The following is a 13596-nucleotide window of genomic DNA, read 5'->3' on the forward strand; positions in this document are numbered from 1 at the left end:
CAAAAATGTGAGATTTTTTCTTTGAAAGCATTGTCATTATCACAGTAATTTTTTCACTAATATATCTAATAACATAAGCCTTTAAATATTCATGAAAACAAAATGTAGTAACGTAGGCCGCTTGCCCCACGCCCACCCAGGTGTTCCCGGAGCTGAGGAAGCAGCGGGAAGAGCGCGAGCGGTTCAACCGGCTCGGAGCGCGCGTGAAGTCGGAGGCGGAGCTGGAGGAGATCGCGGACGGGCTGCACGAGCAGGAGCACGAGGACAAGAAGATGCGCTCGCTGACGGTGGTGCCGCCGCTGCTCAGGGACCCGAGGGACCGCCGTCCTCTCTACGTCGACACCAATCGTGAGTCAAACAGACTGACCAATGGGGCATGGCTCATATAGTGACGTAATTTATTACTTACGTAGAAAAAATGTATTTGTTATTAGCAACCGGTGAGTTGGATCACATTCGATTTCACGTAATACTTGTCTATGTAAAGAATGGTTTTCCTGAAAATACTCTTAATCTAAGGTCAATAATCTTTGTTATTTATGTCACAGACAAAGGAAAGATACATGTTTATTTAGCCGTAACATTTGACTAACGGTAACGTGTTTTCATTTTTATATTTAAATGTCGTTTTATATGTATACTAGATGTTGCCCGGGGCTTCGCTCCCGTAGGAATTTTGAAATAAAATATAGCCTATAGCAATCTTGGATAATGTACCTTTATAATGATGAAAGAATTTTTGAAATCGGTTCGATAGTTTCGGAGATTACTCGCCTCAAATATACATACTCACAAACGCTTACCTCTTTATAATAATAGTATAGATATATTTTTAATGAAATAAGTCTGTGATCTCAATTCAGAAATTTTTGTTCGTATTAGCTAAAACCAGGCTATAAAATCAGGCTGTAAAGAGGTGATATGGATTTTTTTCACTCTTCATTTACGTTCGTTATTGGCTATAATGTTCCGTTCCCGTCGCGAATACATCTCGTAAATGTGAATAATAACAAGGGTGTATATTGCAGGGCGCTGCACGGACATGGAGTCGGAGCACAAGGAGCGGGCGCTGCGCAACACGTGGTCGGCGGCTGAGCGGGAACTGTTCCGGGACAAGTACCTGCAGCACCCCAAGAACTTCGGCCAGATCGCCTCCTTCCTGCCGCGCAAGACTGTGCCCGACTGCGTGCGGTGAGTCGTTGCTGCTCACTGTCTTAACCAAAAAATTCACAGGCACCTTTTCATGTAAAATTTTCAAATTGCGCCCTGGGACTACACTCCCTTGGGAATTTGGGGATAAAAAGTACCCTATGTGTTAATTCAGGTTATATTCTACCCGTGTACTAAATTTCATAACAATCTGTCTAGTAGATTTTGCGTGAAAGAGTAACAAGCATACACACATACATTCTCACGAGCTTCGCAATTATAATTTTAGTAGGATTTCTCAAAAAGCTTTACTACTGTGTATAATCGACTGTGTTAGGTGAGCTTCAGCTGTTTCTGATAAGAAGACGCATCCCGATACTAACACTAGATATCATTAATTTTTTTCAATTTCTTCTATTTACAAACAAAAATTCATATCTAATCCATACTAATATTTTAAAGATTTGTATTTTTGTTTTTGGTATGTAATGAATAAACACAAAACTACTGGACCAATTTTTATGAAATTCGAAACAGATATTGTCGAAACATTAAGGAGTAACATAAGGCTATTTTTTTTATTATCGATTCACGTGGAGTGAAGAAGATTAACGTTTTAAGTTTCTAGATTCTTTTTTTGAATTGTGTAAATATTGGGTCACAGAGCAAACAAATAATTAGGCAATGATCCCCGCACAGGTTTTACTATCTATCGAAGAAGGCAGAGAATTACAAGCAGCTGCTGCGCAAGCCTCGGCAGCGGCGCTCCAACCGCAACCCGCCGCGGCCGGCGCCGGAGCCCGAGCTGTCGCAGGGCGTCACCACCCGGCTGCAGCGATCGCAAGGTATTATACACATAAATCTTCCTCGGGAATTACACTAACTGATAAAAAAAACCCGCATCAAAATCCGTTGCGTGGTTTTAAAGATCTAAGCATACATAGGGACAGATAGCGGGAAGCGACTTTGTTTTATACTATGTAGTGATCTTAACGTGATCCGTGTTATTATATTCTTATTTACATAAGATAAATACTTAATTAGAACAATAAAGTTTATTTTTCGAGTGTGTAAATTGTTTACATTGGTATCATATTTAATTCAAGTCGCCTTTGCCTAAAGTGCCAAGATTTTGATGGCGTATAGCCATAGTGATGAGTAGTTCATACGTATTAATAAACGTAATAGTCAACAAGTGTGCAGGTTTCCTCACGATGTTCTCCTTCACCGCAAGCAAGTGGTGATCTATGAATGTATGTGGCACAAGTAGGATTTGAACCTGAGACCTTTCTATGGGCGACTTCATCACGGTACTACCATCGCTTCACGCTCACTTTATCGATCGCTTTAGCGATAAGTCCGCCTTGTGTCTTTAATTTTTTTTTTGTATATTTCTTTTGACAAAAATATTAGTATTGTAATGAATTTATATATATGCATCAGTTGATGCACATAAATAAAGAATTTATCTATCTTGTGTATAACGACGTGTCTGTGTCCCAGGGTCCGCGGCGAGGCAGGTGGAGAAGGAGCCGGGTGCGGAGGACGGAGTGGTGGTCGTGTGCCCGCTCGGCCAGCCCGCCACGCCTGCCAGGTACGAAACATTCACTTACTGTTTGTTGTTTGTTCATATACTAGTGTTGTTCTATAATCCGCGGAGTTCTAGGTTCCTGGGTAACCAGTACATTATTTTTAAAGATTTTTCGAAAATCTAGTAAAATTTCTAACTTTCCAATATTCAAGTGTGATATGTTGATATTTTTTAAGGGTTCTGGGTTACATATGGCTTAGCATATTGATGTACGTGTCTTTCCACGGGCAACGGCATCTTTGTATGGTTTGTTGTATGTGTTTTTTTAGCTGACTAGTTTTTGAGTGGCTGATTACAGAAATATAGATAACCTTGCGTTGTGAACACAGTAATTGTATGGAGATTAGACGTTCGTTGACGTAAATCGAAACTCCATTCTATGTTTACGTTGTTCTGCGTCGGACGTCAACGTGACGGGGGACGACGGAGCTATGGGGCATGACTCTTTCTAGTGGAATGTCATATATGTATGTTAAAAAACTATACAAAAACCTTAGCATATTAAGCTAGATGTAAATTATCGCCAAAGTCAAACAGGTTCGGACGGGAAGTAAATTATATGGCTTTGTTTGTACGAGAGTTTTGTATAAATGCAAAGAAAAACAAGCAATGGTCGCGTGCCTCATTTATTGAATATTGGCAGGCAAATCTGGATTGAAGTTCCGTACCAGGAATTCTTATGCAAAAATAAAATTAACGCCATCTAGTCGAAGACGTCTGAATTACAATAGAAATGGTTAGGTTAGGTTAGTTATTCACTGACCGGAGCCACCATTTGGTTCACTCAATAATTTTTGAACAGATGGCGTTAGTGGTGTAATAATGTTTTAATATTATTTCAGTTTCCTCGTAAAATTTTCCGTTCACAAAATTTCTATTCAAAAAGTGTAAAAAAAAAAGCTAAAACGTAATGATGGATGACACATTTATATTATAATAGTACGTACTCCTATGATACCTAATAAATAAAGTTTTGATTTAGGTCTCCGTCAAATTCTTAGCCATCTTCCATTGAATTAGAACTTAGTAATTTTTTATTAGTAATTAGTACTTAGTACTGCTTACTTAATTACTTAGTAATTAGTACTTAGAAGTACTTCCATGGTACTAATTCCATGCCTTCTTCTTAGGGTTCATCTGCAAAAACAGTTTGAGAACTGTTGGTATGGGAAAGGGACACTAATTAGGCTTGTGAAAAAGTTGGTCATTATTATAATCTGCACTCGGAACACAATCACAACCTGTTTTGATATAAATAAATAAATATTAACAAAATTACACAGATTGAGCTAGCCCCAAAGTAAGTTCGAGACTTGTGTTATGGGATACTAACTCAACGATACTATATTTTATGACAAATACATATATAGATAAACATCCAAGACCCGGGCAAATCAGAAAAAGATCATTTTCCATCATGACCGAACCCGGGACCTTTCGGTTCAGGGTCAAGCACTTTACCACTGCGCCACCGAGGTCGTCATAATATCTTTTGACTATGTACATTATGTACATTATTAGAAAAAAAAAAAAATTAAGAAACAATAATGGTAAGTCGATCTGGCATGGTAGGAACCAACACTGTTCAAATGAGTTTCTTTCGGCATTTCTTCTCAGCAGTGGTCGTTCCGAAATGCCAGTAGTTTGTAGCTTGTGAGAAATAACTATAAATATAAAAATTGACGAGAAAAAGTGCCTGTGAAGGTCTAATTTCTGAATAAATGATTTGAATTTGAATTTGATGCTTATTTGTCGTATACAAATGTAATATAATTAATTTAAAAATAGTAATGATATTCTCCAAAGAGCAAAAATATAATAGAAACGAGGTAACCCAATGGAATGTTTTAATTAGCCCGTGTCAACACGGCGCAAGGCTACTTGTTAATAATTCAACCCCTTACCCTCCCTTACCCCTCCGAGAATTTTTACGTTTTCAATATTTATTATAAAAATTGGGACGTTATATCTAACTCTCTAGATTGATTTGTAATTTTCTGGAATTGATAGAATTAAAAAACGTGAACGTGAACGTGCTGACTAGCTGCGTCCCGGAGCTTCGCTCGTCTGAGAATATCGGGATAAAAAGTACTCTGTCATTTTCTTGCATTCTGTACTAAATTCACAGTTAGGAAATTGAATTTTTCGAATCCCACGTCTCAGGAACCCACACCAGCCTATCTTGATCCCCCGCAAGCCCCTTTTGCTCCCATAAGCGGATATAAAGTTTTATATTTGTATAAAATCGGAGGTCTATATAAGTTGGTCGGGTAGTGCACTGGTACTGGAAGTATTATATTATCTGTGCTACTGGCGAAAGAATTTTGGAAATGGGTTGATTAGTCCCGAAATTGCTCCTTACAAATTTACACGCTATTCCTCTTTATATTATACGAGTGTAGATTATTATACTTATCAGATAAGTCTACACTAATATTATAAAGAAAAATTGCGTGTAAATTTGTAAGGAACAATTTCGGAACTATCAACCTTTTTCCAAAATTCTTTTCAATAACATGGTTTGAATATAGATTCAAACCATATTATTGAAATAAAGCAATAATACATTAAAAACAATTACTGTACATATTAAATCAAAAAAGTTATAAAACATTTTTTTTTATTATAGAATTCATGCCTTATATTATAAATGTCAGTGATGTAATACATAAATTCATAAACACGAAATCAACTATGGGTTTTTGACACACGTCATAAAAAATAAATTCCGTTATAGTCAAAACTTAAACAGCTTACTTTTCAATATAACTTTTTTTAATTCAATTAATATCAAAATGCCAATATGGCCGCCGCTAACATGAATTATTCAGAATCTCTCAATGTTTCATCGCGACTTTCTTTTTAAATTCTGTATTTGTACAGCTAAGTGATGAGTGAGCCATCGCGAAGAGTTTTATGCAGCTGCATGATACCAGCTGGTATCATTCATATATTTTCCAAGGGGATCGGTTTGTGAACGCAGTTTGATTTGCGTTTTAAAAAAAAATACTAATTATAGTTAAAATCATTTTGTTTCGGTCTTCCAAGGTTCATTAACAATGGGCGGTAAGGCGGTGACAGATGAACGTAACGATTGGAGGGATTTTATATTTTTAATTTGTTTGTGGTAGATCTGTATTTTTATGTACCTACAGATCCACATGCAGACCCCTAAAACGCCTAATAGACATTTAAAATATTCTTCTCTCCATCTAACCAATCAGTCAATCCATTTTAGGTCTTAGGATCCCTAGGATATTATACGTTCTTGACTAAAATATATGTAGGGGAACATTTTATTTTTCATCTTAAAATGTTTTCCGGGCGAAGCCGCGAGGCGGAACTATGCGATATAGCAGTTTGCCAACCAAGAGCTCGCTATCGAACATTTTTCATTCCGTGTACACACAGCGCCATCTCGATCGCTTTTAATTAAGCCAATTAGAAAGATTGCTCGCTGTTTGCACAAAAATCTAAACAAGGGCGGAATGTAGTGCCGATACACGGTAGGGAGGGGCACGTGTCGATGAAGTTTCTCTTATTAATTTCTCTTTCTCTCATCTAAGCGTCGAAGCCCAGGCATAGCATAGCATTCCTACTTTTTCTACTCCACTTTGCTCGATCTTCGACATTATTTAGATCCTTATTTAAAAAATAAAGAAGATAAAGAGTACCCTATGTGCTATTCCAGGTTATATTCTACCCGTGCATCAAATTTCATAACAATCCGTCCAGTAGATTTCACGTGAAAGAGTAAGAAAGTGTCCTTATTATATCCTGCTAATATTATAATATAATGCGAAAGTTTATGAGGATGTTTTTATGTTTGATTGATACATACATACATACATACATACAAACAAACAAACATCCTCATAAATGTTCGCATTTATAATTTTAGTAGGATAATAAGGATTAAAAAAAATGTTTGACTCATGGTTTTGATTATTTTAAATACAGACTGTTTAAAAAGATTAGGTATTAAAAATTTAAGTACTAAACTACTAATGGCAATAGTAAGCATCACCGGAAATTACAGTAATAAATACAACTTAAATCAGACAGCAAAATTGTAAAAAAAAAACCATTCGGCCAATCTTTTGGTTTGATATTGACAAATCGACAGACTGGTGTAAATAACCAAAGTAAATATACACACGTTTAATTCTTAGCCAAAAAATATATTTATTGCTTTCATTTTAACGCAATGCGAATGTTTGAATTTATTTATCTTAATTTATCGACAAATCGATATATCGGTATTCCCTCCGCATTCCTCCTCAAATAATCACGGGAGTAATTGTCAACATACGCACAAACAAACATTATTATTCGGATCTATATTAGCGGTTGTCCCCGGGGAGTTCGCAAAGGGAATAAATAATACATTGGTTCTTGGCATTTTCGATTTTTTGTATGACAATCGACTTGCGATGCTTTTTTCTCTTTTAATGTGGTTTTTTTACTACTGCAATTTTCTTATACATTCAAAATTGTTTTTTTAAGTTAAAAACTTGTAAGGCGTCGTGTTTGAGATATTTTAATTTATTCATATACAGCGCATACCTATTGTCTGCTCAGTAGCACTAAGTAAAACATCGTATTTGAATGAAAAGGATTTAAATTGATCCGATAGATCCTTAGTGCGAGTTTCCATTCAGGTTTCACTATCCAATATTTTCACAATGAGATGCAGCCAAACATTGTGACGTGTTAGCCATAGCTATACTCCGTATTAAATCATAAAGAAACAAAAGTTACTTTTAAATAAGAAACCCGTTTCTTTTTTTAGACAGTTCGGAATAGGACGGGAAGATCCGAGAAAAAGTATGAATTTTAAACGATTAATTTGTAGATGAAAAATCGAGTTATTCTTCAGCTTGCTCATAACGCCGAGTGAAGTTAAACATTAGTTTGAAGTTAAACACACAAGAAGATTTCGGTAACCTTTTAATGGGATTATATTTTGATTTTTTTGAATTTTTATTATGGAAATACCAACTGCGGTGGTAATTTTAAGTACATTTATGAAAGTGATTTTTTTATTACACGTCTGTTACAAATTTTGTACTTTATAATTCTTTTTCTCTGTATTACGTACACAAGAATATTAAAAAATATAATAATAGGCTAACGTCATGAGTTTTTGCATTTTTATGAACGAAATGACCAAATGAATATAATTTTTGTCTCCGTACCATTTATAAATAAGTTCCTTGGCTCAGTAACAAATACATTTCGAATTTAATTTATTAAGATTTTGAATTCACGAGTAATCATTATATAAACAAAGTAAAAATAAAGTGGTTTATTTTTATTATTTATTTATTTAGTTTATGGTTATGGATGTGTAATTTTTTAAAATACTCTTTTTAGCATTAATTGTTTAATGTTTTCATTTGTTCCGTAAAAAGCAAGGATTAATTCAACTCTCATGTTTACCGGTCCCGACACTTCAAACACACTCCCCTCCCGAAGGGGGGAGCCACGGGGTAATTACCACCCCTCCGCTTTATTAATTGGCCAGATTTTAATGATAATCAAATAACTGGCAGCCGAGAATTAAAAGTTTAAATCGCTAACTGGTATTTTTATCAGTCCGTTCATCAGCATTTTAACGCTTTTATTGTTGATGATATAGCAATATTCAAGTCTCAACTTACTTCATTGTCGCGTGCTACTTATCGCATTCGAGGCTGTGACGCCACCAAGCCTGGGGTCAGCAAAATAAGTCTTAAAATCTTGAAGATTCGACTGTGATAAAATTTTGACGACAACTCTCCTTGGGAATGCTATTGAGGCCAGTTACCAAGGCTTTGTGTATGTGTCCAAGCCAAGTTTACATGTCTCTTTGTTGCTTCGTACGACAATGAAAAGACGAGGTAACGGAGTAGCTCTATTATAGGGCGGGACATACACACCACATCTTTTGCCTCTAGTAATGAGTACTAATTAAAAGTATGCGGCGCTGGTTTAATTATGTTTACTATGAGAGGGGAGGGGGGTGAGGTTACACCTCCCTGTTGACAGTAGGCGAGGATTTGAGTAGTTTTGGAACTTAAGAACTTAACTTATAAATAAATAGCTGTAGTTTGATCATTTTTGTTATTCTCTATTTACAAGTTTTGTAAGAAACTCGCTATGAAATGAGTACCTACTTAAATACAATATGTGTATTGGTATTTGAACTTTCAAAGCTGGTAATTTTGACATACTGGACAATGTGATGTGCTGGACAATGTGATGTGATGGACAATGTGATGTGATGGACAATGTGATATACTGGACAGTGTGATGTACTTACTGGGCAATGTGATGTACTGGAGATTTTGACACACTCTGAGGGATAGAGCTTATCAGCCAGAAGGTTACAAACTACATTATTTTTAAGTAGGTATATATTTTTTGAGCCTATTTTATGCGTCACATTGGGGTCGTGAGCTTTTGCGCATACAGAAATTAGTGTTTTTTGAAATTGTATTTTGTTGCATGTCAATACAGGACTTTGGACTGTAAATTGTCGGAAATAAATAAATTCATTAATTCAATACTGAAAAAACGCATGTGTTTTTTCTTCCATTCCTCATTGGCTCATCTTTGTATCATGTTTACATTATTTACAACATTTATTTTTATTGTATTTTACATATTTATTATAATATCCTTACAGATGGTTACTCAAATAAATAAATATATTAGGACAAATCACACAGATTGAGCTAGCCCCAAAGTAAGTTCGAGACTTGTGTTATGGGATACTAACTCAACGATACTATGTTTTATAACAAATACATATATAGATAAACATCCAAGACCCGGGCCAATCAGAAAAAGATAATTTTCCATCATGACCAAATGGACGTTATAACTTATAAGCATTTAATATATTAGTAAACAAAGGACTTCCAATCGAAATAATACCTAAATATACTTAAATAGAAACTTTATTTCCAGATCGGAGCTCATCCGAACTCCTCCGCTGCCTCCGTCGCCGCCGCCGGCTTCATCGGCGCCGCCAGCGCCGGTTACGAGCACCTCAAGCAGCAGCGCGCCGGCAGCGTCGAGCCCTGCGCCCGCGACGTCGCCCGCGCCGCTGCCCGCGCCCACGCCGCTTGAAGACACGCCGCTGCCGGCGTCGCCGGCGCCCGACCAGACAGTTACCGCCAGTACTAAGCAGGTAATCGTCTTAGTCACACTTGACCTATTGATTTTTACAAGTTTTTTACTTATTTTCACCTGTTCCGTTGTCTGTAATCAAATTCTTATAAGTTAGATTTCTCCTACTTCCAGTTGAACTACAGAGTTGAAATTTCCCACGTCGCTTCAGTTTTCGTGACAATACATTATTATGATAAGCATGACCTGATGCTCCAGCCTGGATCGGCTCCAAACGAGGGAACTCTTCAACTGTTTACAGCACGGATGGACATGGGTTTTTTGTCAGGCATTAAATGCCATGTCTCTGACGATAACAAAAGCTTGTGGCAAAAATGACATTTTTGCCGTAAGCTATTTGGTTTGGTATCAAAAAATATTTTTCACGCGTTAAATTCTTCATAGGTCCTTTCAGTTATTCGGTCGACTGGAAGACTTTCACGGTAATAGCTTGGGAACATAGTTCAAACAAAGTATTTTTCCCCAGCCTACAACAACAACGATAACCATAACAACACAAACGTCAACTCCGGTGACAACATCGGCCTCAGTCGTGTCGTCGGCGACGGCGGTCGTGGTGACAACAGCGACGTTGTCCACGCCCAGCAGTGGGAGCGCGCCGCCGACGCCGCAGCCGGCCCAGCCGCCGACGCCCACGCAGCCGCCGCCGACTCCCGAAGCTGGTAAGTACTTTAGATAAACTTCTTTTGTTTTCGATTAGGATTCTTTATAGCTGCAGCACACACTTGAAATACTTTTTATGCACAGTCGCAATCTAACAAGCACTGTCCTTGTTAATTTTCGTTTGTAGTGAGCAAAGTCCGCTTATATTTATTCAAAATCAATAAATATAATAACTGAGTCACTTTTGTGACAGTCATGTAAAGTTGATGCGATTTTTATTTTGAATTTTACTGTTTGGCGAAAACTGATGTTACGTAAATCTGTAATTTGTAGTTGAACAGTGAATCAAAGGGCAATCGGTAATTTTTTTCTAGCATATTACTCGCTCCCATAAACATTAATGCTTGGATTATCGCCGTAATATGGATGAATTAATTAATTAATAACTAGTTAAAGAGTTATCTTCTTTCTTCATATTCGTATTCCTCATGACTGAGGGTCGTGGTCATTACGTGGAATGAAACACACGTAACAACTTTCTTGGCATTAAGTGGCTTGGCATGGAGTAGTTTGCCATTGCCTTCTCCATTTTACACACAAGTGTTTCCTCACTAATGGTGATCAATGAAAACTACTATACATGAGTCAGGTTAGTATACAAACACATGTGGCACGAGTAGGATTAGAACCTGGGAGCTTTCGATCCTCAAGCGTGGATCTTAACCATTACGCCACCACCGACCGCTTCTTAAGAGTTATCTCCATTGGAAATAGTGTACGTCGACATAAGACTAAAAGAGATAAAATTAATTCGATTGAACTATCAAGTCTTTAAAAACACAGTTCAGTGAAGTTAGAATATGTTTATATAGTAAATATGATGATACTAACTGCGCTCCGGGGTTTCGTTCCCGTGGGAAATAAATATATCCTAACAATAAAAAGTGTCCCATGTGTTATTCCAGGTTTCTACCCGTGTACCAAATTTCATAACAATTGGTGATGATTTTACGTGAAAGAATAACAAACATACTCACAAACTTTCGCATTTATAACATTAGTAGGATTATTTGTTTAACTAAGTTTTTGTGACAACAATACTTTATTGTATGATTATTTATTTCCAAAATGTTATTGTAGTAATTCATTAATAAAAATATTCGCTAGTTTGGTACATTTTCATATTTTCCCACACCGATTTTATATTATGATTGAATGTAATTAGTCAATGTCAAAGCATTCAGATATTAGACCTTCATATGCAGTTTTTCATGTCAAATTTTAAATTATATTGTATTTCTCAAAGCTACAAACTACTGGCATTACGGTACGACCACCTGCAAAGAAGACATTCAGAAAGAAACTCATATAAAAACAGTGTTGTCCCTATCGTGCCAGAATCGCATCATTTTATTAATGTTTTACCTATTTTTATAATCCAAATGTTACAGTTGTAAATTTAATCAGATACAAAAAATAGTGCGTATGTTATAATTTAATTTGCTAAATAATGAGAGATAAATAGAAACACTATTAAAATACTTAAATATTTATTATAACAACTTACAATTGAAATTATTTAACCTACAAAGCTCGTCCGATCACGCATAATACTGATATGTTTCATTTTGCTACATCCTCTCATGGATATAAATCCTTAATTATTAATAAAAACACTGGATAGAAAGCATACGGTCCATCCGAGGTTTTCACATTTTTAGTTGCACAGAAAAACACTACATATCTTGAAAATTTAAAGTCAATTTCATTTAAAACTCAAAAATTTAAATCTTTAATTCGTGGCATTGGATGTCGAAGGCTCCGGTTCGTGTTCCCCTGAAGCCACCTCCTCAGCGTGGCACCGCTTCCTGTGCTTGTGGACGAAGTAATAAGACGGGAACTTCGAACCGCAAGTTTTGCATGGATAGTAGTGTAAAGACGTCTTCGCTTGATTGGACTTTCGGTGGCGACACGGCCATGAGCGTTGCGAAGAATTTTCTTGCCAGGCGACGTTTAAAACGCGACTGAATCGCACTGGACCGTCGCAAGACGCGATGTCCAAAACTGTGTTAGTTGGTCTTTTCGGTTCAGCCTCTTCTATGCGTTCGACGTCTAATTCGCTGGATGTTGTCGATGATGGTGAAGGAGGGGGTGGTGATGCTGGAGGCGATGGAGCTTTGGCACGTCGTGGCACAGGTCTGTGGGCCCCGGGGGGCGGCGCGGGCCGAGCCACGCACGGACTGGGCCCAAGCCACGCGCGGTACAACGACAGCATCGCTGAGCGATCGCCCGCCGACTAACGCGCGGTCGGACGTCCCAATCCTTATATACCCCGTCCCGATTCGAATTATGAATTCTGATTCCAGTCTGTTTTCGTGTTTACTTTGCCGATTGTATTGAACGTTGACATGGGTTTTATAAATGGTAAACTTTTATCAAAACAGTGTTTTGCTAAAATATGTTAACTGATTAATTTATACTATCTTCCTGATTCTTTTATACTATCTTCTAATTTACTTGAGATATTAAATTTTTCAACTTTTGTGTTACTTATGTGGTTTATAAATAAATAAAAATTAAAATATTTTCTATTCAGATGTTTAAAGATCCAAAATATGTTAGTTTATGTGTCAGATTTGTATTAAGAAAACTGTGACAAATTTTACCAAAAGATACTTTGGATAACACCACGTTGGGCGCCAATTTTATTTTTCCTTATACCTGTACCAAATATTTATCGTTTATAAACGGATATCAGATGATTTACCATCTGATATCCGTTTATACAATTGGTAGAATTGGTTTTGACTCCTTTTCGGTCTTACTAAATAAAGATTTCGTGTTCAATCAGAAAAAAAATCTGTCTAAAAATAGCATACCTACAGGGCAAATTGAATATACCTACGTCGATGAAACTATATCACCTATAGAAGATAAATAAAACCCTATCTGTCATGTACGGTTAGTTATTTCAATTCCCGGCTCCCATCGGACGCCAATTAACAACGAGCACTTCAAACACGCTGTGCAAACTTGTCCGGACATTGAGCAAACCTCGTTAACATTTTGCCAACCAG

At 36.9% G+C, this 13596-nt stretch overlaps 1 protein-coding gene across 5 annotated transcripts in view; it reads left to right on the forward strand.

Moving 5' to 3' along the window:
* Window positions 1–13596, forward strand: part of LOC128679414 (uncharacterized) — a 115547-nt gene that overhangs the window by 76718 nt on the left and 25233 nt on the right. For all 5 annotated transcript variants that reach the window (XM_053761653.1, XM_053761648.2, XM_053761651.2 and 2 more), the window contains 6 exons: window positions 141–348; window positions 1029–1191; window positions 1849–1994; window positions 2653–2743; window positions 9695–9917; window positions 10383–10578. In XM_053761653.1, the coding sequence (XP_053617628.1) occupies window positions 141–348; window positions 1029–1191; window positions 1849–1994; window positions 2653–2743; window positions 9695–9917; window positions 10383–10578 (1027 nt within the window). The remainder of the gene's footprint in view (window positions 1–140; window positions 349–1028; window positions 1192–1848; window positions 1995–2652; window positions 2744–9694; window positions 9918–10382; window positions 10579–13596) is intronic.

This window comes from Plodia interpunctella, chromosome 21 (assembly GCF_027563975.2).
Source record: "Plodia interpunctella isolate USDA-ARS_2022_Savannah chromosome 21, ilPloInte3.2, whole genome shotgun sequence".
NCBI classification, from domain to species: domain Eukaryota; kingdom Metazoa; phylum Arthropoda; class Insecta; order Lepidoptera; family Pyralidae; genus Plodia; species Plodia interpunctella.